This window comes from Copadichromis virginalis, linkage group LG9 (assembly GCF_057382275.1).
Source record: "Copadichromis virginalis isolate Kocher_CV1m ecotype Utaka linkage group LG9, C_Virginalis_male_GT1.1, whole genome shotgun sequence".
Classification (NCBI taxonomy): domain Eukaryota; kingdom Metazoa; phylum Chordata; class Actinopteri; order Cichliformes; family Cichlidae; genus Copadichromis; species Copadichromis virginalis.
The window spans coordinates 19,692,000-19,717,328 of record NC_140626.1 but is presented as its reverse complement, the minus strand read 5'-3'; the positions used below and the strand labels follow the sequence as shown (position 1 = coordinate 19,717,328).

General features: G+C 38.0%; 1 protein-coding gene across 1 annotated transcript in view; it reads right to left on the bottom strand.

Annotated features, from left to right (window-relative positions):
• Positions 1-25,329, bottom strand: part of LOC146701753 (cadherin-7-like) — a 120,542-nt gene that overhangs the window by 73,951 nt on the left and 21,262 nt on the right. Inside the window, exon 3 of the mRNA XM_085468083.1 lies at positions 1,490-1,784. Within this exon, the coding sequence (XP_085324209.1) occupies positions 1,490-1,784 (295 nt within the window). The remainder of the gene's footprint in view (positions 1-1,489; positions 1,785-25,329) is intronic.

The following is a 25,329-nucleotide window of genomic DNA, read 5'->3' as shown; positions in this document are numbered from 1 at the left end:
AATGTTTTTACCTGTGCTTGCTTTAGATATACCAATGCTGGTCTGTTAATCTACAGACTACTGTAGTTGGTCAGCTGTCCTGTAGAAACACACTTTTTTTCAGATATCCTGTGGAGGTTACAGGAATTCTGGGGTATTCCCATGGGATTCAAGGGAGTCAATTCTCAATTACTATTCGACTTGTAAATGTACAGGACTGGAAAAAAGTCAGCACTCAAGAAGAAAAAGGTAATGGATCGGGAGTGGGGAGGGGGCTTGATAGTATGTGCAGCCTTTTTCTAGCTTTTAAAATCTTGTGCTTCTAGCATCACTAGTTATTAGTTGTATTTCAATAAAACCTGATCAGGACATTCCTAAATCCCAGAAGGATCGGTGATATCAGCAGTGGTTACTCTCTGATGCGTCACAAATCAGCAAAAATTGTCTTAATGTGCGACACAGATTAGTACAGAGATCCTTGGTTCCCAGAAGATTTATGCTGATGGATTGATGAGTCTTTTCATTTTTGGTTTTAATCAAAATGTTTTCACTGATTAATTAACATGATATCATGACTGTCAGGTTCTACATATAACCGTTTGTGATGAGTTGACTTTTTCTCTTGTGCAATCATCAAGTTAAAATTTTGTTTATGCTAAAACCTGCTGGTATTAGCGCTACATGATACCTATGGAATATATAAAAATAAAGGCAAGCTTTACTGAGTGGCCTAAGAGAAATGGTTTTAGTTTCTTAGTCTTCGTGCATCATCCTGCTTTTTGAAGCTTTAAAAAATGAACAGCGAGGCATGCATGACCTTATTCGTCAGGATCACAGCAGAAAAGGAGAAAGAAGCCAACAGACCAGTGCGCTGTGGCCAAGGTATTCCCAAATCAAGGTAATTTAACCTGGATCTCATTTGATGTGGAGCCCATGAGCAAGAAGGGCTTCATACTGGTTAAATTATATTCAGTATGATTAGTATGTAGTCAGTCTTACAAACTGAACATGCTGGACTCAAATTAATATTGCACACGTTCCAAATCCCCCCCTCCACCCACCCCTCACGACCTAAACACTGGGAGAGATGAAGACGAATTCAGTGAGGTGGAAAATTATCAAAGGCAGATGTTGGAGCAAGGACAAGTCAAAGAGAAAGCAAGAGTAAGAGAGAGAGACTTGAAGAGTGCGCGGAGAGGGGGGGAAATGACTTGTTTGGTTATGCCAGTGCAGGGACGAATAATAGTTCATCCAATATACAGGTTTTTCTTTTCCACATGATGTGAATTTTTCATAGACTCCACACAGGTGTACAGATAATTAGCTCTTGTGGGTCTTCATGGAGAACCGAAACTATCACACTGTTCACAAAGAAAAGCACTGTGTACTGCATTAATAGGTGACCACTTTTAACTTACTTTACAATTCTTACTTACAATGTTATATCACTTTTAACACTTTGGTTATTAACCTTCAATCGATTATGTGTAAAAGAACTAGAGTAACTTACCTAAGGGTGACATCTCCGGTACTCCTGCCAGGTATGGTCCATCAGGAAACTTGGGCTCATTGTCATTGATGTCCTGGACTTTGACCACAAATTCAGATCTGGGTTCCACAGGCAAATTGGTGAGTCGGTCTACAGCTTGAGCTTGAAGGGTGTAGTAAGCCTGAGCCTCTCGATCAAGCCGCTTTGTGGCATGGATGTCTCCCGTGTTCTCATCAATGGTGAAGATGGAGGTGGCACCCTCACCAGAGAGCACGTACTTCACCTTGCCATCTCCTTTGTCCACATCTGAGTGTAGCTGTCGAAAGGAAAAAGAACCGGAGTTTAAATGCAGCCACACCAGACTGTAAACGTTTGAGTGGTGATGCTGGACTGAAGAATGATGTGAGCGCTTCTGGTTTAAAGGATACATAAAATCTTGCATTAAATAATTATTAAACAAGTGAGGATGATGCTTCATTCTCCATTTTTAGCAAGATAATGCGAGTATTTTATTTCCCTAAAAAAGAAACATTCTTCTTTTAAGCTTTTCTAAAACTCCCTTGTTCTTGTGCCCTTTTACAAATGTCCCATTCCCCTTTCCATAGTTTCAAATGCAAACCACCTCCAGTAAATAGCAGTTAATAGCAGCAGGAGACACATTTGATCAAAGGGCAGCTAACACAGACAGTGATACAGTATTGCTTCTAATGTTCTCCTCGTTTGATCCTTTAAAGAGTAAAAATAGCCAGAATCACAACACAGCCACCGCCTTTAACCCTTTGTGCGAAGAGATTTTGTCAGATTACATCATGGCTTTAAAATCATCATTGTTCCAGTGCAGACTGACAGCTTGAAAAGTGGCTTGAAAGTTAATTGGTGGTTAACATGTAGTTAATGTGCAGCATGTCAATCACAATTTCATACTCATTACATTGTTTGGCACCAGGAACAGAAAAAGTGGAAATGTAGATAGCAGTTTTTTAATTTCGTTTTTTATTTATTTATTTAAATACAGCTGTGCAGTGAACACAGATAATAGGAGAGAACCAAACAGAGCTTAGGTTGCACTGAGGTTCAAACAGCGAGCGACATGAAAGCACAGTAAATCACTCCCAGTTCTTTAATGGTTTTAAATCAGTCTAAACATTCGTCTGTTTGCCTCTGGTCACTGCTTTTATTATCACATAAATCTGGGCTTACTGTCAAAGCTAATGATAACTTTAGCCACACAACATACAAATACTAATGATTTTCCTGTAGATTTGATACGCTGCCTTTAAATCCTAAAACAAATCTACTGGGTTTTCAGTTCCTCGGATGCTGCAAGTGTATGGAAACTCTTGTTTTTGTCCTTGTAGCCAACAACAGAACATATAGCTTGCTTTGCTTGTGGCCGAGACATCGCTAAAGTTAGAGTAAGAGAGGCAGGCTGCTGCTGGTCGTTTGGTATTTAAAAGGCTGAGTCTCTAAGCCACAAGTGAAGACTGGTTCTTGTCCCTTTTGACATCACAGAGCGCTCATTCAGAGACGCACTTTATAATATGTAGAGAAGGGAAATAAATATATACCGTGTACATTTTTAGACATGTCTGGGATTCTTAATTATGTTCAAAGAAAATTAAAAAGCGGAAATCACATAATATGCTCCTCTATTAGACTTTGCAAACAACAAATGCAGCTATAAAATGTCTTTAAAACATTCAGTATTTAATCCGTACAAATATTCACTGTCATGTTGCTACAAATATGTACAAACAGCGCAAGCAAACACATCATGTTTATTGGATAAACATTCAAATCAGATCAAAAGATCAAAACATGCACCATTTATGCATGAATTATGGTACCAAATCCCACCATGATTTGCATTCTGCTGCAAATAATGGAATGAAATGAAACGCTGCCTTTTACTGTAATGACAGTGTGACTTCCTAACTAATGTAATGGTCATTACAAACAAAACTAGCAATTTTCCATTAAAACCCCAGCAATAACAAGCTCATCTGACATCAAAAATGTACTACAGTGGTTACAAAATGTGTTCATTTAATGTGTGTTGAATCAATAAAACAACAATGATGCACCAAATGGATTCGTGTTTTTCACACATTTTCTGACCAAAAATCTGTCATTAGGGCTGAGATGAATGGCTCCACTGGAAACATTAATCATCTCATTTTTTTTTGCCAAAGACATATACAAAGCTCTCTAAACGTGGTTCACGAAACTGCACGGGGAATTGTGACGCTCCAATCGAATCCCTTTTTCTGTATGTCAGGTGAAGAGATGCCAGAATTCCAGTGCAAAAACAACAGCGTGTTAAAGTTATATGGAGTGAAATTAGGACTCAGGGTTTCCATTATGCACTTCTTTATATCTTTTTTCCTTTTTGACATAAAACAAAGACAGATGATTTTATAGACGTGACTGTTCTAACTGGAATTGGTGACGAGACATCTGGATGTTCAACCTTAGATCACGTTTGCAGGTTCCTCTTGTTGCCATTTAAAGCATACAAAGTGTGGCTTTAAGTTTATCCACTAGCAAAAAGGATTTGACAGGATTATGTCTTCTGAGGATAAATAGCAAGAGCTGAGGTCATGTACCAAGAGTCGTGCTGTCAGATCCGTCCTGTTTAATGATCATACAAACCATCCGTCTTTAAATCTAGTCGTGCACCAAACATTGAGGACGATACTTTTAAATCAAACCGTTGTTCACCTCACAGCATGTGGGCTAAAAGAAAGTTTGATTGGTGGAGTAGCTAGAATGGGTATTAATAGGACTTGTTGTGACGTTGCATAGACAGAATACTGTACACCTTTACAGAGAAGATAGACAAACTACATGTTTTATCAAGGTACCTTTGTAGTTACCGCGGCAACATTCTGCTTATGACAGCGTTTTAATCTCCGAAGAGCAAGTCGAGACTTTAAAGATGACTTAAAGACCCTTTCTCAAAGTACAACTCCAACAAAATATTCCTTAAACACTTCTGGAGAAAGAAATTCAAATTATCAGGACAAGTAACCAGTCCTGAAAAATCCCGTTTGAAGTTAGAGCTGCGTGATGGACATCCACTCCACATCCACACAGCACTGATGTGTGTTTTAGGGGAAGGCAGTAGTTAGTTGGAGTTTAGTAACGGGCAGACTGACCTTTTTTGCTATAAGTATTTAGGACAGTGGATATTTCTGCCTTTACTTCATCATCTTTGACATGACAGAACATCTGATTCTTGATATTCAGTGTTTAAAAGTGTATACGAAAAAGTTGTGGCAGTAATGAACGCACTTCAAGTCTCAACCTAAATCTTGAGAACAATAATATCAGCTACGTCTGGGTTTTGTCTGTCTGTGTTTTTGGTCCAGCTTCCTTTCTCTGCAAAAGACTGGAGACAAACAGCTTCTGAAAAGTATTAGGTACACAATGGCAATGATTGCAAGATAAACTGCTGCTTTAGTCAGCGAGTACTGCACTTATATAAAATCGAAGGACTCAAGCTTTGAAAACACAAGAGCTCTTAATGTAGCTGTCCTGTATCTTTCATTAATGTCTCTGCCCTTTGAAATGCTCACTTCATTTAAACTCCATACCCTAATTTGTAGCATATGATCAGACAACCTTGATGGTATTTCTATAACATCAGATTTACTTTCAGAGCTACAGGATATATCAGAAAAGTGTGTTTCTTGATACTGTAGAGTTGGTTTTCTTGGAAGAAGTAAACTTTGGATTCTTACAGCCAGAGCCAAAGCCGTATTGAAATGACAGAATATCAAAAGTCGTGCTCAAAATTGTGACATGAGATAGAACAGCTGTTCACTTGACTTCTTGGCAATATACCACATCATCACGTTTTACTGTGCTGACCTTCTCCTTCTACAGTTAGGTCTAAAAGTATATGGACAGTGAAATTTTGTTTCTGTACACTGGCAGAGTGCTTTTAAATCAAGCAACCAAGATGTGATTGAAGTGCAGACTTGAGTGTTTAATTTAAGGGGGTGAAAAAAAAAGTATTTTATTAAGAGTCCACAGCAATTTTCACATCATTCTTTATGCTGTCCTCCATTAGAGGCTCAAAATAATATGAAGGAACTAACATAATTTCAAATACAAGGATTGTTTTTGATATTTGGATGAAATCATTTGCAGGCTGTCAACATCACTAAATGCTGGTTTCCTCCTGCCAGGTCTTTACTGCAGCCAACTTCAGCTGTTGCTTACTTGCAGGTCTCTTTTGCTTCAGTTTTATCTTCAGGTACTGAAAAGTACACCATTTGCTGTTAATGAAACCTGGACATAAACATCTCATGTCAGGTAAAACTCTATCAAAGTAAATTTAAAATACTGTTTATATGTGCAAGAAAAGGACTATTCAACATCGTCTATTTCTATTTCAGTGTTAATCAATTCCTAGAGACCTATAGCAGGTTTCAGATTTGCTGCTCATGTCAGAACACTGGTATCCTTTAAGACCTTGTTGTCCAATTGGACGTAAGACATAGCTTTTGTCCTCGTTTTAAAGATAAAATTGAACTAAATCTTTATTTAAATAGCTTTACAGCTGCTTGTTGCAGATTCAGCAATACCTCCAAAAATGTAGTGAACACCAATATAAATCTCTCACAAAGTGGCTGTGCAAACTCCAAAGAGAAACTCCTTGCAGTGACTTTTGGTAGAAATGACCTGATCAACTTCTGCTCCTCCTCAATCTGAGATACATCACGTGAAATCTCCTTGTCAGCATCCTTGTCAGACTGGTCTGTTTCCTCCAGGAGCCTGACCTTAAAGTGATACTGAAAATGCACATTCCCAATGACAGCCAGAAAACAGCTAGAGCACTTTGCATCCCTGAGGAAATTTTCTCCATGCTTAGCAAAATTCCCCTGCGGTGCTTCTTTACTAGTTTCATAAACTCCACCAGAGAAATGAGTAAGCTTCAAAAATAGTTTCCCGGCATATCTTCCTCTTAGATAACGTGACATGTAGGTTGAGGAATTCTTCCCTTGTATGATCCCCAGCTGAGATCAGCAGCTAACTATCAATGATGAAAAAAGTCAGGGCAAAGGCCTGGCCTCTACCTTCTAGAGCCGTCTGATGGTTCGCCAGAACTTCTTTGATGCTACAAAACTTTTAATATCCTTACCGCACCTGACCCAGAGCTCAAGACCAGAAAAAGTACAGTTACTGTACTTTCCCTTGCAGCAACAGAGAAAAATGTTTTTCAGCACTTTAATATATATATATATATATATATATATATATATATATATATATATAGAGAGAGAGAGAGAGAGAGAGAGAGAGAGAGAGAGAGATAAGTGTAGTTGAGTAGACAATAATGAAACTCGTCTTTCAATTTATCTGTAAATGTCAACATCTCATTACGGTATAAATAACAATGGTATTTCAGCACTCAAGGGTAGAGAATGATTAGGTCAATATTATTTCGGTGGTGCTGACGGAGTATAAGCTTAAGAGAGGATATAACACCAAAGGTCTTTTATTAATGGAATCCATCAGCCTGCTGATGGATTCAGCACTGAGGCCATGATGATTGCAGTGGCTGCGTCCTCAGGCCTAAGCATGCATATGTCACCCCTCTTATGGAGCCTACTGTGTTTATTCACCATCTCCTGCTGTCAGGAACAAACCTAAGGTAAATTATCAGTCTTGGGGAGAGTCAACATTTAATCTCGAGGAAGCCATCCGTAGCAGTTTGTTTCCGGTAAATGCCATGGACAAGAAGGACAAAGCAGACAGGCCACAAAGTATGCAAGCAGGGTCGGGGGTCAAGCGCAGTATGTGGTCTTTTCAGTGCACTGTTTGATTTGCAACATTTCCAGCTCTGTTTGCAAAAGAAGAAGACAGAAGAGTCCAGCGTTTGGCTCCACACACTCAGTCCAAAATTGCAGACTACATAAAAGATGTATTACTTTGGTGAAAGTTTTTAAAAGTACAGCCAAGTCAAATAATTTTTCTCTATCATTAATCGAATCCATTTTGCTGCTAATTTTCAGGTGCTTTTTGAAGTTTCAACTCTTGTTCCTTTCCCTCAGCACCAATATTTGCTAAAATGTAAACTCCTGTTATTCTTTTCTTCGCTTCCCCCGAGGTGAGTGTAACACAGCATGCGGCACGGTGCTGCACGGCAGTGTAGCTCAAAGGCGCTCCCAGGGATTGTGAAGGAGGGGTGGGATCTGAACACGAACCCTTCTGAAATCATTGCTGACACTTATCATCACTTTGTATGCAGGCAGTTCTCCAGGGACCAGCCTGTTAGCTTTGTGTTTGCTTGTTTACCTTGTAGCAAGGGAGAAGGGTAAAAAGCATGAAAGAACCCATAACAACCCACTGATTCACGCTTGTCCTTTTACTAAAACTACTGCACAACATTTTCAAATTATTCTAGCATTTGAATTTTCATTTTCACCATTGAGTCAAACAAAAAAAATTGCATGTAGTGCTTGAATAATGTTTAATCCTTTTGTCCCCCCCCCTTCCCCTGTTTTGCTTATCTGTGTGCGATACAAAAAGAATACAAATATAAAGTCTCATAAAAGAAAATACAAATAAAAAGATGCATGTTTCAGGCTTTGGATGTTTTTTCAGAAGGTGTTTCTTCTATTCAGTGGACTGAACAACCTAAAATGGATATAAACATCAATACCTACAGGCAGCCTGTGAGCAATACTCAATCCTGTACACTTAAACAGCCTCAGCTGTTGCTCAAGAGCCCTTAATCAGGCATCGCCCTCAAGATATTTCACAGAGCTGCTTGAAGATCAGGGCTCAACAGGTTGTCTTAGCAAGGTAGTACAGTATCTCAAAAGTAAGAAAAATATGAAACACTGAAAACGGTGCACTCTGGCATTGTTTCCTGTTGAGAAACTGATGGTGCACAGGAAGCCTTAACCCACTACAAATCATATTCTACACAATAGCATAATTACAAACAGGAATTGCCATTAAATTAGCATTATGTCTGGACACTAAACACATGCTATATGTGAAACTAACAGGAGCTCAGAGTCATTAATGAAAGCATACGTGAAACTCAAATAAAATAAGTACACAGACAGGACAAAGGGCCTTTCTGGCAGGGAAAAAAGCTAAAAATGTAGACAGAGGCTTCAGTGTAGCTGTCACTGACATCAGCTCTCGACATGCTTGGCTTTTCATCTATTCACTCGGCCATGTTCTGGTGAGTAGCCATGGTGCTGTGCTTTGAGAGAGGCTCAGTAGTGCAGCCTCCCTTCTTTCATTTCAAATTGCGAGGTGGGGAATTAGCGATCGCCATGGAGAGACTGTTAGCTATCACACAGTGGCGTACAGATGCATGGGATCTGCGCCCCTGAAGTTGTTTCCTTATTGTGCTTAAGTATAATAAATGGTGTCTTCACATTAGTGTAAGTTTAACACATTTCCGTTATTAAGATAATTTCTGATTAGTTTGGTTTATTCTTTTAGTGCTGTTTTCAAGTTTTTGAGTGTTTTATTTGATTTTGCCAAGCCAGGCTCTTGGAAAGAATATAATAAATGTCACATCTTATCATGTGCATAGACCATATTTGTGTGAGTGTTAGTTGTGCAAAGAAATGTAGCTTTTTTTAAATTTGTCTCTTTTCATTATTAGAAAATTGTTCATAAATCAGCAGAATAAAATCGATGACTAAAAACCTAAGACAAAATCTGACAGTAACATGTGTTCTGTATGACTCACCACTCAAGATAAATCCTTGACTTTTTATCAAAATTCGCACTTTTTATGATTCTGAGGGAAAAAAAACCCTCCAAATGCTGAGATTAAAATCAAAATGTTTTTTTCAAATTCTGAGAAAAAAGTATGTTAAAAGTCATGACTCTAATCCTATTCTGTAGTGACTCAACTCTAAAATAAAGTCTGAATTCTTTTCAGGAAGAATATTAGAAAAGCTGTCATTTTATGCTGAGGTAATGAGAGCATTTGTTGAAATATACCTGCGTACTCAGACCGAATGCCATGCAGCTTTCGTAGTTGGATCAGTTTTGGATTCACGGGAGAAGTAAGCTTGAATTTCTTTCTCTTTTGTACACTCGTGTCTCGCTAGTTACAACACAGCTAGCACAAAGGTGGTCTATTGGTTGTTTGTAGTAAATACATACAATTTATAAGAAGGGCAAAAGGCAAAAACATTTCCTTCACTTTCTGTCTGAACACACTTTTAAGATGGTTGAGTTGCCAGCTGTGTAAGAGATAAAAGCAGTTGCACTGTCAGTTGAGGGGAAAAGCTGAAGTGTGTATGTTGGCAGTGGCAGCAGTTGAAATATAAGCTGAAGTAACTGAAGTGTCAGTTTATTTTCCGTGAAAAAAACCAATACACGTTTTTATAAATTAGGAGAATTTCTCTTTTTTTCATTCATTCTATTTTCAAATAAGCTGATTCAAAATGGTACAAGAATGCTGTTTAATAGACTTCAGTCTGTACAAACAGATGCATGTGATGGCTTGACAGCAGGTACAAAGCAAGTGCAGACAGCTCTTTTAGAGGATAAATATAAAAAAGCTGAGAAGCAGTTTTCAGGGATACGGCAGGATTCGCTGCTTTCTCTCAGATGTGGCGATTGTTCTCATAAGAGAATCGGCTTTCAGTCAAAGTCAGAAAAATGATTTTCAGAATTCTGACTGCCATTTATACGTTCTGTTTCCATCAGACAGCGGTGGCTCATATCTGCACCTGCTGGCTGAGTCATGACACAAAAGAGATAATGGCTCTGTTTCGGTGTGGGGAAATTGAATTGGGATTTTCTGAAAAATAGACCTTAACAGCTACAGTCAAGATCGCTAATGCAAAAAGAAAACGTATACACACATTGTTTTTTCTGTTTGTTTCAAATCCAGCTTCTTATCTGGATTCCTATTAGATCAGTCATTCGTGTTTCTGTGAATAAATAAGCAGTAAATCAAAAACTAACATGAGTGGCGGGTTTTGTTACGTTTAATCATACATTAGTCTGTGCCTAATACAACCCTGAGGCACAATGCACTCGTTGCCTGCGGTGCACAAGAAGCATTGCATTTGACGAAATGAAACAATCAGTTCTGACAGGAAACAATGGAGCACCTGCTTTATCAAAAAGTAGTAAATGGCATCATATTGATATAGCAAGAACGGATATTTTTTTGATAATTTTATTAATGTACACAAAACATTAATTCACTGAATGACAAGACAAAAGATTTATTTTGGTTTTGGTTTAGACTCGTGCCTATTTGAATTATCAAAAGTCAAAACTCAGCTTATCTGCTATTTAGTTTTGAACAATCCTTTTGCTTGAAGGTGTCTTTAACTTAGCATATCCTCACCTCTCATGAGATTATCCATGCAGCTAAAAGGTTACTAGACAATGTAATTATTGCTTTGTAAATTTGATATCCCAAATTAAGCGCCTTTGCAAAATCCAAGTGGGCTTGCTCGCTATAGTGAAACGCAGCTTCACTGGAGTGCACTCAGTTTACTACAGACATCAACACTGCAAGCTGTGCATTAGAAAATGTACAAATTAAATTTTGATTGTTGAACAGAAGTACTAAGCAGCTGTGTCAGTGCTAATGTGAATGTAACAAATCTCTAGTCCCTTCAAAAGAAAATGCGAAACATAAATAAGCAGACAGATACATTTACACGCAGCGGCACAGGAATGAAAAACTAGACTCCTTTCACAGAAAGAGATGCAGGGATAGAGATTTTCTTAATTTACTTGAGCACAATGAGGCCATTTTTGGACGATCCCTTAACACGCACATGTTAATTAAAGACATGCAGGAGTGCTTCCAGGGCCTTTCAGTCTGGTGCCCTGCTGCCTTTTCTGCTTTGCCAGTCTTGCCACCATGCCGATTTGTCATCCACATCAATGAAAGTAATCAAGCCAGCAATCAGGGCAAGCTTTCACTTTATTTTATTTTTTATTTTACGTATGTGTATGTGTGTGTGGCATTCAGCTGCCCTCATCACAGTGGTGCACATAAATGGAAGACAGGAATAGGCATCCTTTTCAAAGTATTATGGGGGAGGGAATCAAAGCTCTTTTGTCACAAAAAGGCTTCTTAGATGCTATCGTTGCAGCATTTTTTTTCCCTTCCCTTTTTTTTCATGTGCAAGTGAGTACAGCCTATAACTGACAGCCTATTGATGGATTAAATGAAAAGGAGAAAAGGTGAGAAGAAAAGTGTATTTCCATATCAGGTGGTGTCGATATAAGGAATCACCGTGGCATGCTGGACTTTATTATTCATCTCGTCTGAGGTTATCTGAGGCAAAAAAAAGAAAAAAGAGAGGCCAATAAACTGGACACTGTTTCAGATGTGATAAAGGTAACCATTTTAACATTGAGGTTGAGGCCAGTATCAATATGAATGCAGCATTATTAAAAGATGGTGGTGACACAATCTGCATCTAACCTTTCAATACGTTTTTGTTATCCTAAGGTGTTTCATTAGTTTCATGTATCGATACAGTGCACAGTCAATTTTTCAAAAATAGCTCGCAGTGGTTGAACAGAGATTTATTAGATGTGATTAGAGAGATTAGAGCTGCATTTAACATGTCTTTATGCACAGATTATAGAGTTTAGGTTTACATAGAAAAAAAAGCTGTTGCCAATTGTGTTAAATAGAATCTGGATGCTGCCAAATATTAGAGTCCCTCAAAGAACAGAAATCCAGTTAATTTATGACATGTATGAGGATTTTATTGAAACTGACAAGAACTGACAGAATATGAACTGAAATTAGACAGTATCAAGAACCTTCCTGGCTGTATACTGTAGTTGTCAGTGGCCTACAATAGTTTAAAAAAGAGCATATTGAATAAATGCACATATATATAGTCACAGTAAAAAGAAAGTATGTGCGTTGTAAGGTTTCACACATGAGGAAGGTTATAAATAATTAAGATGTCTAAAGGTAAACGCAACCTTTAGACATATAATATACTCTGCCATTATTTATTTAATAAAAGCAAAAGCAAAAGCTGAAGAAATTCTGGCCTGCTCTCCTCTATAACATTTGTTCAGTTCATTGAGTTTTGCAGATATTTTTATTAACGGCTCTCTTAAGGTCCTGCTACAGTGTTTAAGTCAGGTTGAGGTTTTAACTTTGACTGAGCCGTTGCAACACCTTGTTTCTTTTCTTTTTCAGCCATTCTGTTGCAGATTTGTTGCTATTTGGGGGATCATTGTCCCCAAATGATCCCACTGTGCATGGCCTCACAGTAAAGCTGATGGCCTCACAATTGATTCTAGAGTATATTTAGAGCAGTTCATGGTAGAGACAGTGACTACAAGGTGCCCAGTGTGTCTGCAAAACAAGCCCAAATCATCACTACTCTGCTACCATGCTTCAGAGTTGTACTTTCCACTAAATGTGGTGCTGTGAATTATGGCAAACGTCTTTGTGGTTCAATATGATGCAACTTTGCTGCCATATATATATATATACACATACATATATATATATTATCATTACTGATTTTCCTCATTATTGGCACTTTGTTGCCAAACACCTGAATGTGCCAGACTGCAAACTGTTATTTTAGCTTCTGTGACAGTGTGTTTTCCTTGAGAGTGCACTTTCTTTTTGACCATGACCATACACTTGTGCATATAAATTAGAAGATCTGTGTATAAAAAAAACCACCCAGTCTAACGTGTTTACACTACTTGTGAAGAAATGACTGGTTACTAAGTTATTTTCGGTGAAAGGAAGCATTATTAAACCACAAATTCATGCTCCAAATTTGTTACAGGAAGATAAAATGAAAAGAATATTTTAACTCTGTCTCCAGATTTGACTGAAATTACAACATGCCAAGGATCAGCAATATGAAACTACAAATTAATGCACAAAATATGTTGCTTTGCAACAGGAGTTACATTCTACTTGGTTTTAACTGTGTTCAGAGTTGTATTGATCATAAGCTTCTACATGTGAGATATAGATCATACATCTGTAGACAATTTGGCACCAATGTAGCTGTGTGCAAACGTAGCGTTGAAAATAACCACGACAGCTCATTTTGTTTATGAGAACCATGTCTAAACTTTTATGTAGAGACTGTTTCTAATAACACTGGCAAACTGTGCATACATATTCTTTTTGTACATAGAAAAAACACTACATTTACTGGCTGTAAACCATTCTTTATATCATTGTTTGTATATAAAATCTATTTTAAAAGAAGTAATTAGACTTGATTATGAAGACAACATCCAACTTGTGAAGAAAGAAACAATGAAGTATTTAAAGACAAGTATGTTAGATTCTGTTTTGGAATCACAAACAACAACAAAAAAAACATAATGAAAAAAAAAGAAATGAGAGACTAGTTCAGAGCCTATTAAATCAGGCTGAAGAACAGGCTTTTTATATCACCAGCAATTGCCAAAAACTATATATGAATAAATAGTTGTACTATAAAGTTATAAAGTCAATAGTCAAGTGTTGCATAGGTCTGATTGTGTAAACAGGAAGTATATAATGACAATAAGCAATGCACACTCTGTTTTGGTTTATGCAAAATTGTGTCACTTCTTATTTTTCTTTTTTACTTAACTAACATGATCTGAAGTAAGCATGGGGTATGCACATCCTTGCCATAATTTCTTACGAATGGGGAACAGGCATTTGCAAGGTTTTTATGCATGCATATTGTTTATACAGCTTTATGTATTACTGGCGGTGAAATATTGGATCAGTCTGTTTGTGTGTAGCCCTCAAGTCCAGCTCAGAATTTTAATGACTGCTCGGAAAAGTGGTTTCAGATAAAAGAAAGTTTAGGTGACACTGCTGCAGGCATCCACTCACATAATGAAAAAAATAACACATGCATACCGGTTAAAGTGACAAAAGACCTCATTTTTACAGCAAAGGACACATGCAGGATATACAGCAAAGTATGAGCTACGGCGGGCTATAAATATCACTTGACACACTGTTCTGAAGCTATGGTCCCAGACTCATGGTTTTTCTGCTCCAACTCTGTCCATCTACAGTAGAAGGAAAAGCCCTCTGACTTCACTCCAACACTGTGTTCATTTAAAATTCATATTGACTATAGCCCTGGGTCATTAATCATGAATATTTTTTATTAATTTATCACAAACTGACATGTACTATTTTGACATTATGACTGCCTGCTTAAAATGTAAAGCTTAATAACACTCAGTTACATTTGCATAGTCAACTTAGTTCCTTTTAGAAGTGCAAGAATATCATAATTAATTGAAGCAGTTACTGTACGCCTTTCATTAGAATTTGACTTTCAAGTTAAAAAAGGGAGAAAAAAGTTCAATCAAAGACGGTACGTGGCAATTATAGAAATATCAAGCTTCTATGATCATATAAGATGTGAACTAAAATGCAAAGCAGGGAACACCAGTCTATCCTAAAAAATTAAATACATTTTATATAAATCTATGATATGTAAGTAGACTTTTTATAACACAGACAAATTTCAAGTGTGTTATAGTTCAAATTTATTCTTCTCTTCACTGTCAAGATAGCTGAAGTGTATTTTTTGCTTTTTTACCTACTATTTATATTCGAATCTACAGTATTATGGTTTTAGTCTGTTGTTAAGTAGTTGTTAGGCAATGTGGTGATAGTATATAATACTATATCACACATAATTTAAGTTTTGCGGACATAAGTGAGATATTTTCGTTGTGAAATTGAAACGATATGGTGCTTTTTTGAGGTGTTGTGGGTGCGTAAACCCTACAAATGGATCATTTTAACTTGTTGGCAAGTGGTCGCTAGGTAAGTCAGACTATATCATACATAATTCAAGTTTCGTGGAAATCAATTATGAACTTAATTTCACACCATAATTTTATAAGATGTTGCAAGCACATAATAAATGCTACGAATGGGTCATTTTAGCTTGTTCATTTGCGGTTGCTAGGCATTGTGATAAAGCCATAATATATCATGCATAACCAAAGTAATGCTAGGCAGTGTGTTACCGTGAATTGGCTAAACCTACATGTGTTCCTCTGAAGATTTTTTTTTCTTTTATCCATGGTAAAATTTTGTTAAAAAAAGAAAGTGTAGACAAAAGGGGTGCAGCGTTCAAACAAAGACTCGAGCACTCTAGCTTAACTCTACCGCCTTACTTTCAGCTATAATGTGTCAGCTGTGTAAGGTGAAACCTCCTACACATATTCTTTGTGATTATTTAACTAACAAAAACAGTCTGTCTACTCTAAAAAAGTTAAAATGTTCTGCAACTTTAGAAAGTGTTCCCCTCCGCCAACAAAGATGCCAGGCCCTTCCAAAGTGGCTGCTTTCCATCTGTCTTGCAGCCGCTCTCCATTGGCTGTCATGTGAAAAAGGCCCTAGGAATTTGCTAAAACAAATTAAAGCTGTATTTTCCGAAAGCAGAAACAACAGATCTGCCCCTTGTATACAGATAACATTAAAGCTGCCATAATAATGTGGGTTTTGTAATCCATTTCATAAATCTGGAAGCTTGTCTTCAACATAATGTGTTCTAATGCCAGAAGGTTTGCAGACATTTAAATCATCACAGTTGGTTTTGGGGTAGTTCAGATCGCACATATGAGGTCGCATGGAGTCGGCAGAGTCACATTAATTAAATTGTCGAGTGGAGATTGCCTGGGAAGGGGGACCGCACTCCACAAGATGATAATCAAGGTTCCTCCTCTGCGTGACGATAATTCTTCCATCTAATATATTTACAGCCCAAACCCTATAGAAGCTCGGCTTGTGCATGGCAGTTTTGGCTGTCAGTCAGCCATCATTCAACCACCTTTGAGTCCAGAAAGTTTTTCAAAAACTTCTCAATGGAGTGTCATAAAAGTTTTAGACTTCCATGATCCCCAGAGGACGAATCATGAAACCAGTGATCATGTTCAGGATTATTGAGTTTCCCTCCAAAGAACTCAACTATGATGATTGCAGCATATGTATACATGTATGTCTCTTTCTTAACTCTTCCTAGACACATTCATCAATCTGGATTACACTTCCTATAAAAACAGCCTAGGGTACCTGGATTATTAGCATCTACATTCTCTAACTGCACCTTATAATTATAAGTATTATGCATTGTGTTAGAAAGGTTTTCATCTGCACACACTGCGACTATCAGCTGATTTTATTTTGCGAGCATGCCAACGCAAAGTTAGCCAAGAACCCAGACTGATGACACAGCCGAGCGTATGCAGACTCCGGCAAAGGAGCCAAAGCCTAAAGATCAACAAGTAACAAACTGACAAAGTTGTTTGCATTACGTGTACGGTACATGTCACTGGAATTAGTTATCATGGATATCTCTAAATAAATGTTCATCAAACACTTATACACGCCTGTATCCAAGGAATATGTATAGTAGCTTGCAAGAAAGAAGAACAGTAAATAAACATATGGTTTTATTCTTAATTTGTTTGGTATTTATGAACAACCATTTTTACCCGCTCACTACGTAAAGTAATATGATGAACAAACAAAGAATAGCATGATAAATTAACACACGTGTTTGTGTTTTCATAAAGGCCAAAGTGATGTTGTTATGCAATCAATATTGGTGACCTTTGCTAGTCTACAAGTCATGGAAACTTGAAACTTGATTGGAATGTGACAGAAGGTAAATAAGGGTGGTTTAATACCCTTCATAAAAGTTTCATCCTCTTATTTATCTTCGCCATTGTTGTGCTAATATTCAGTCATGCCTCCTATAGTATATGTGCATATTTGATGGAGTGCAGCCAATGAATATCCAGCTGGGCTGACATAACACACGGCTGTGAAAGATGAAGTGTAATAATGTCCCATTATTTGATAAGGTACAGTATTCAGATAAAATGAAGAAACACAATCAAAATAGAAATAGCTGTGAATTCATTTCTATTCATTTACTTCCCCCTTGTTTTTTTTATTTCGACAGAATTTTCATGCCATTCATTTTTTTTACATTTGGAGAAACATAATTGCTTATGTTTGTTTGCTCATTTTGCTTTTTGTGTTTTTTACATGCACTCAGGCTCTTCACAGCAAACAGGCTTCAGTGGTTTTTAACACACGATTTTTTGATTAAAAACCAATTCAGTGAAGAGTACTCATCGATCTGAGCACTCCGAGGTGACCGCCTGATGACAGTAACATCAATAATCTCTTCTCAGAGGCTAGTCACCCCCAATATGCGGATGACGATGACCGACAAGGACAATGAACAATCAAAATATTGGAGATGTGGATCAGGAGGACATTAACTAACTTATTATTAGCCATAAATCACACAGTTTCCAGAAGCATAGACTATTACTTAGTCATGTAAGCCTCTAGCTGATAAACTGTGTCTTCAGGGCATCCTGGCCTGTATGGCCTATAGACTCTGTAATTACCTGTCTTTTGCTTTCAGCTCATTTGTGGATTTTAGCGCTCAGCTGTCTTCTAGCTAGCAAAAGCTTATGGTGCATACTATGAGAGCAATAATGCTAGCTGTATTTTCTTCATAGTTCTGTGAAGGATATTTTAAACCATGTCTCTTAAATCATCTCATGTAGAGACTCATGCTCTATAAATAAATAACAAAATTTTAAATAAGTAATTATATTTTGGTATTCCTCTAAAATATAACATAATCCAACATATTATTATGAAATGTTAATTCATCAGGCGTCTTTTACCATGTTTGGACTTTACAGCAGCTGGGTTATTTCTAAGTGTTTTTAATTAAATATGTATTTTATTTTACAGCGCACAAAGAAAATGTTTTATATTGTATGTCTTTGTGACAAAGGCATTACTTTTTTCTTAAGTGTTACTTGGATTTCATATTTCTTTTGAGCAATCAGTGCATAACTGGCAATGACAAAATCCCACATCCTTTAACTCAAACGTTTAAATGGATGATATAATAACAACATTGTATAATGGGTGATTTAATTTTAAGTACTACGTATTAAGTTGGCAATCACTGAGAAGCGAAGTTAGGCTGACAGTCATGTTCATTGCTTTCTTTATGGGAGTTATGTTTGAGGTTTTTGCAGAACTGCAGGGAAAAACATCAGCAAGATCACAGGTACACATCAAAAGAAAGAGCAGGAGAAACATTGATGCAATCTTTTTTTTTTATTTCAAATTCTCTGTATCAATGTTTAAGTAAAACTTGCCTGTGTGAGAAATGGGAAAAATCATGGAGACAAAATGTACCAATAACTTGGTGCAAGCTGTCACACAGCCGGGCTCGTACACTGTGACAGAAAGATAAGACGCGAGGTGAAGGCCAATTAATAACCAATTTATTTAAACAAAGAAAAAAAGACAAATAAAACAAACAAAAAAGATCAATGAAATGTGAAAGATAGTAATAAATCAGTAATAAGGTTATGTATGTCTGAATGAGGAAGTAGTATGACGATAGATATGTTGAATGGCAAACTATGATGGTCTGAGGAAGCGTGTGGATTGAAAGCACCTTGGCCTGGCATGTCCTTAATGTCAAACTGTACTTTCCTTTTTGCTAAAGCATATAGTTAGGGCTGGACCAGGTGACCCTGAATCCTCCCTTAGTTATGCTGCAATAGATATAGGCTGCCGGGGGATTCCCATGATGCATTGAGTTTTTCCTTTCCAGTCACCTTTCTCACTCACTATGTATTAACAGACCTCTCTGCATTGAATCATATCTGTTATTAACCTCTGTCTCTCTTCCACAGCATGTCTTTATCCTGTCTTCCTTCTCTCACCCCAACCGGTCGCAGCAGATGGCCGCCCCTCCCTGAGCCTGGTTCTGCCGGAGGTTTCTTCCTGTTAAAAGGGAGTTTTTCCTTCCCACTGTTGCCAAAGTGCTTGCTCATAGGGGGTCATATGATTGTTGGGTTTTTTTCTCTGTATCTATGAAGCGCCTTGAGGCGACTTATGTTGTGATTTGGCGCTATATAAATAAAATTGAATTGAATTGAATTGAATTACTTGTGGCCTATTCCTGTGTCTTACTACAACACAGAAATATATCATGGATAAGGCAGACAGGCTCGCAGGCACTCACAAATCTGCAGTTTGTAACTAGAACGAAGCAAGTCCATATCAGTAATGCGTAGGAATGGGGAGGGGTTTAAAGTTTGGTTGAGCAGGACGTGAAGTGAAAGGGCAGGCCTCCTCAGTGGTGGGAATAAATACTGCCGTCACCAGTGGGAAATGCTCCATTTGTTTAATGTGCCATTTCCGAAGTGGTACCCTTGTAATCCTGCAGACATGGCAACCTCACCGTGTATAGCACCCCTCTGGAATTTGATCAGAGCTAAAACTGTTTACCAATGTTTGGAGCCTGACATTTATTGAAAGTGGCCTTTAGTAAAAGTCATAGCTAAAGCGTGAAGAGGTTTTCTGATGAGCCAGTGAAGTTTCTCCATCGTCTGGGCCAATAAGACAGCTGGCTTGTTCATAGAGCAATATATCAGTCACATCAGCTAAGAAACACTCGCCCTCTGAGGACTGAACTTCCAAACACTTGTATAAGTATTTACTTAGACATGTGCAAATTAGCAGCACGGCAAATTTAGAATCAGCTGGGGAAGCTATTTAAGGCTTAAGACAATTTCAGAAAGTTGTCAATTACAAGTGCTTGTGGGAAATTTATGTCCATGACTATTTAGCTGATGGCCTAATGCAGAATTCATGCCACGTTTGATTTGTTGTAACCGAGTTTCCAGTTTCTATACAGCTTTCACCCAAACTTTCCAGTCACTACTTATAGGAAACTTATATTCCAACTTGTAACTAACTAATGCATAAAAATCTGAAACAAACAGATTAGCTAAAGCCTGTAATTTAGAGCCATGAAACCAAAATAATGGATATTGTGTTATATAGTCAATGCACCATATTTTAATCCCCCCCACACACAATTCGTTAATATCTCTGTAGGCTGAACCTTGTAAGCTATTAAACCAGCTGAGACTAGGAGATTACAGGGATTACATAGATTTATTCAAATTATCTCATGTGGTCTGAATGAGTAAAATGGAGTTGAACCTGAAAACTACATTTGAAAGAAACGCTTCACAGTACAGACACCTTGGACATCCGTGCAGTAGATGTGCCTCCTCTTTGTGTAAATGTTGTACTATCAGTTCTTGTATTCCATCTATTGCCCACATGACATCTGGGAATCTGGTACTCAAGAACAAGTTAACTTTGATCTCAGCTGCCACTTTTGGGAAACCAATGTGTTGTTCCTGTCGCCGTGCCATTGCCTTAAGAGTCCCAGACAGCACAAGAATGAGCGTGACATCTTTGCTGTGTATGCCACCGTCTGCTGACAAGACCCTGAGGCCAAGAGATGAGGAGTCAGCAGAAGTTTGGGGAGAGAGCGCGGAAGTCATGACTCTTCATGGGCTGTGATTCGAAATCAAACCAGAAGTGCATGACCTGGCAAGAATTACCTATTTTTCATCTCATCAGTTTATTCAAAACAGGATGACTCTAACTTACCCATGCTAACAAGAATATACATCAAATGTAACCCTTCAATCTTCTTCAGCTGCTTGAGGCACTACACATTTTATCCTACCAACTTATGTCTTATGTGAATTTTTCTTTCAACTAAGCATTTCCTATTCAATTCGAACTGAATACGCCCTTAGGATAGAAGTTTCTGCTGATAAAACTTGGCTTTGTTAAATATTCGTTGCCAGTATTTGTGGGATAAAACCATAAAATTAAAGAAAAAAAAATCCAATATCAACATCATGCTTCAAATCATGTATTGATTGGACTATAATAGGTATCACCAGGTATTATAATTCATTGATAGTGTATGTTTTCAAAATTAAAGACCTAAAATATACAGTACTTAACAAACAGGCCAGATTTCAGAGGCATTTTCTGTCAATAATATCCTAGAGCCAAAGCTCTTTAGACCGAAAAAGTCTTAAATCTACACAACCTTTTCTTCCATCCATTCTCTGCCGCTTATCAGGGTCACGGGGGGGTTATCCCGGCTGTCTTAGGGTGAGAGGCAGGGTACACCCTGGTCAGGTCACCAGCCTGTCACAGGGCTAACAGAGATACAGACAACCATTCTGAAGGGCAATTTAGAGTTTACAATTAACCAATCCCCACTAAAGCATGTCTTTGGACTGTGGAAGGCAGCTGGAGTACCAGGAGAAAACATGCAAACTCCACACAGAGGGTGGAATTCAACAGTGCAAAGCATTGTGCCACCGTGCCACCACTACTTCTCCTAATTTGGAAAACTCCAGTGCTAAAAGTAACTTCCTCCCGTTGAGATAAGTGCAATGAATTTGCAACAACAGCCCAAACATGATCCATTAAACAGCCACAAAAATGCACTCAATGCCACGCGAGTAACTGTAACAGGCTTTTCTTTAATAAATCCAATCAAATGTGTCAATTCATCCTCTCTAAGACATACAAAGGATTCTGGGTGTAACTCACTCGGGTGAGATATATTTACTTATGCTCATTTTTTTTCAGTACAGAGGTCAAACCATGTCTACCATCCATTATTAATCCTCAGTGCGAGCACTGTACAAAGAGTTTTCTCTGTTTAATTTTGGCTGACTTTGTCTTCTGGTCTGCTTCACTAATTGATTTCCCTGAATGCACAGACAACATACCTGAGGCTGGAAAGCAGCTGATTTTATGTATAGATGGGGAGCCCAACAAACAAAAAAGGAGATCAAAAAAGGACAGAGCAAGAGTCTTGGGGAAAGTCGAGATTTTGATTTTCCTTGTCGTAAATTAAATCCACTGGTGGACATGGTAGTTTGAAGATTCTGTCAGTATTAATATCTGTCAAGATTTTAGATAGAGAAGTTCGACCTCATAACAGTTTCAGACAAACTTCTAACCCAGTGTGCTAATTTGGAAGGTGAAGACAAAGAATTTAATTTACACCTAATAAAATCAGCCTATTTTGTCTCAGGTCAGAAAGTAAAATTAACAAGACTAGAAACACCAAATGATTTACTCAAACGCCACATGTATCATTTAAATGTGTATATTGAATAGGCTGAACGCCATGTTAATCATGTACTTTAAATAATGTACCTAAATTAATGGGATGCCATGTAAAGTAGATCTGATCATCTACAGCAAATAAACCAGACACAAATGATCCCACAGCGCATTTACGTAGCTGCATTACAGTCAGCGGCTAATTATCATGAAAGCCTACAGCTCGCAGTCAGCAATGACCGCACTATATCATATTTGTGTATGCTTGTTCCCGTCTCTTAAATAACTACGACACACGCACTATATCACATTGTGCTTTCATACCTACACATGCAACACTGATAAACGTGAGTGAAGTACGTTTTGGAATAGGGGCAGATTTTAGTTTAAGGACTACCCTTTTTCTTCTGCCAAAGCTCTTGCAATTAATACAGATTCATTTCCAAGACATGACTCTTATTTGTAATTCAGGTTAGTGTGAACTTGGGTAGCTCTGCACCTAATCAGCTAATATGCAAACACTTTGTTTTCATTTGAAAATGTCAAAGAAAAATGAAAATGTTTCTATATTTGTGAGGCTGAAAGAGCTTTTTTTGGTGTGTGTGATTAATAGATAATCAAACTAGATAATATTGTATTATTTCGCTTTCTTTCTAATCGCTGCAGCTCTAAGCTTTTGCACAGAAAATTGTACTGCTGCTGTCAACTGAAAAGTGAACCAATTTTCAGCTCAGGAACAGAGTCAAGTGTAATATATGTATGTTCTCAGTCTATTTCAAATCTATGACACATCTCTCTGCTTGAGTTTAAAGTCAAACTGTGCTCGTATACTGTATCACACAGAGTGCCAATTTTTCTTTCCTGTCAGATGGCCACAATGGAGTTGTACTTCTCACTCATCTAGGTATGTGCTACAGCTTGTCCTCTGCATGATTTAAACCTAAAGGAACAGATTTCTCACTCTGTATTATTAAACACTGCATGCCTCTTCAAAATTTCAGAAAGAAGCATCTAATTTACAACTAATCATGCAAGAAAATTGGATCTTCCTTGAAAGAAGAGCTCTTTGTTATCCATATATATTTGCATGTAAGTTGCAAGTAAACCACGTTTTTTTTTTTTTATTTATTTTATTTTTTTTTTATTTGAGGCCTTTTGAGCATTTTTTTTTCATCCATCCATCCATCCATCCATTCGCTTCCGCTTATCCTTTTTCAGGGTCGCGGGGGGCGCTGGAGCCTATCCCAGCTGTCATAGGGCGAGAGGCGGGGTACACCCTGGACAGGTCGCCAGTCTGTCGCAGGGCCAACATACAGGGACAGACAACCATTCGCACTCTCATTCATTCGCACATTCACACCTAGTGACAATTTGGGTTATCCAATTAACCTATCCCCACAAGCTGCATGTCTTTGGATGGTGGGAGGAAGCCGGAGTACCCGGAGGGAACCCACGCAAACACGGGGAGAACATGCAAACTCCACACAGAAAGACCCCGGCCTGATGTTGGAATTGAACTCAGGACCTTCTTGCTGTGCGGCAACAGTGCTAACCACCGTGCCACCGTGCTGCCGCATTTTTTATTTTATTTTTTTTCCTTTCTGGAAAACCTGTATAGACCTGTGACATACCAGAAACACGTGGCAAAGTCAAATTTTAATGTAATGAAGCACAGAATCTAAACCAGTCTCCACTCCCTGGATATGACTTGGGAACAGGTAAGACGCTGGATGCTTCAGTTTTGATAATGACGTGCTTGATACGTGCAATACATAATCAGCTGCTGCCAGAGGAGAGAAGGTGTAGTCAGAAAGTAAGTCTGCCTCAATGAAATTTTTGTTGTTCTATTGGGACTAAGATTGCTTGTCTTAGCAACTCTAGATAGTTTTGCCAGAAAAATGTCACAAAATTTACGCTTAGTTGTATCAAAGAATTCACAATACTAGACATAATGCAATGTCTAATTGTGTTTGATACTGTTTTAAAAGATTGTAATTAATGCTATTTTTAAACACAGAAATTGGTAAGCTTTTTTTCCCAAAGCTCAGGAGTGGAAACTTTGCACAAGCAGGAGAATACACAGCAGTACAAAAGACTGCTAAATGCTAGAACGACATAAATGGGACAGGCACGATTCCAGTGCCTCAACCAGGTGGAGAGACCAGACACAATGCATTCACTATAATACATTCAAGGACTGTTACTGTTACGTGAGCTTCTTTACCTTGACTCCTTCTCTTCTCTGCAGCGCCTATATGCAATAGTCAGGCATAAAGTCAATCATCTGCAACTGGCATTGAAGTACAGCATGTGCCCTGTGACCCCAGCTTTCCCCAGTTCTTTAGAGAAAGAATAAAAAAAGCCTACCTGCTTTATAAAATGTAACGAAAGCCCAGTGCTGTGGAAAAAGAAAAGAAAACAAGAATAATGCCATCTCTTTTACACTACCGACTGTGCTGCTACGATCCAAAGGGATTATAAACAACTCAAACAAGCAGTACTACTTCAAACAATAAAATACCTTATTAAACCCCAACATGAGAGGGCCTTTGGGAAGGAAGACTTTTGATGTGTACACAATCCCTCCAGTAGTGAATATATTTAGTCTCGCACCAAGAAAAAAAAGGAGCAAATCACTCTCCTGACTCCATTCTTCATTCTGAGGGATATCAGGAGCCAAATTCAATAACAACCTTAGATCATAGCCCAATCCATCTCTGAATCACCCCATAGTCTTTGCATAGCCTTAGCCCCGCAGCATAATTTAACACTGTCAGACTATGAACTCATCTCCGCCATAGAAAATGAATGGGCTTGGTTCCAAGAACAGGATATCTTCACAGAAATCCCTCAAACTTCTCCGCAGCAGCTA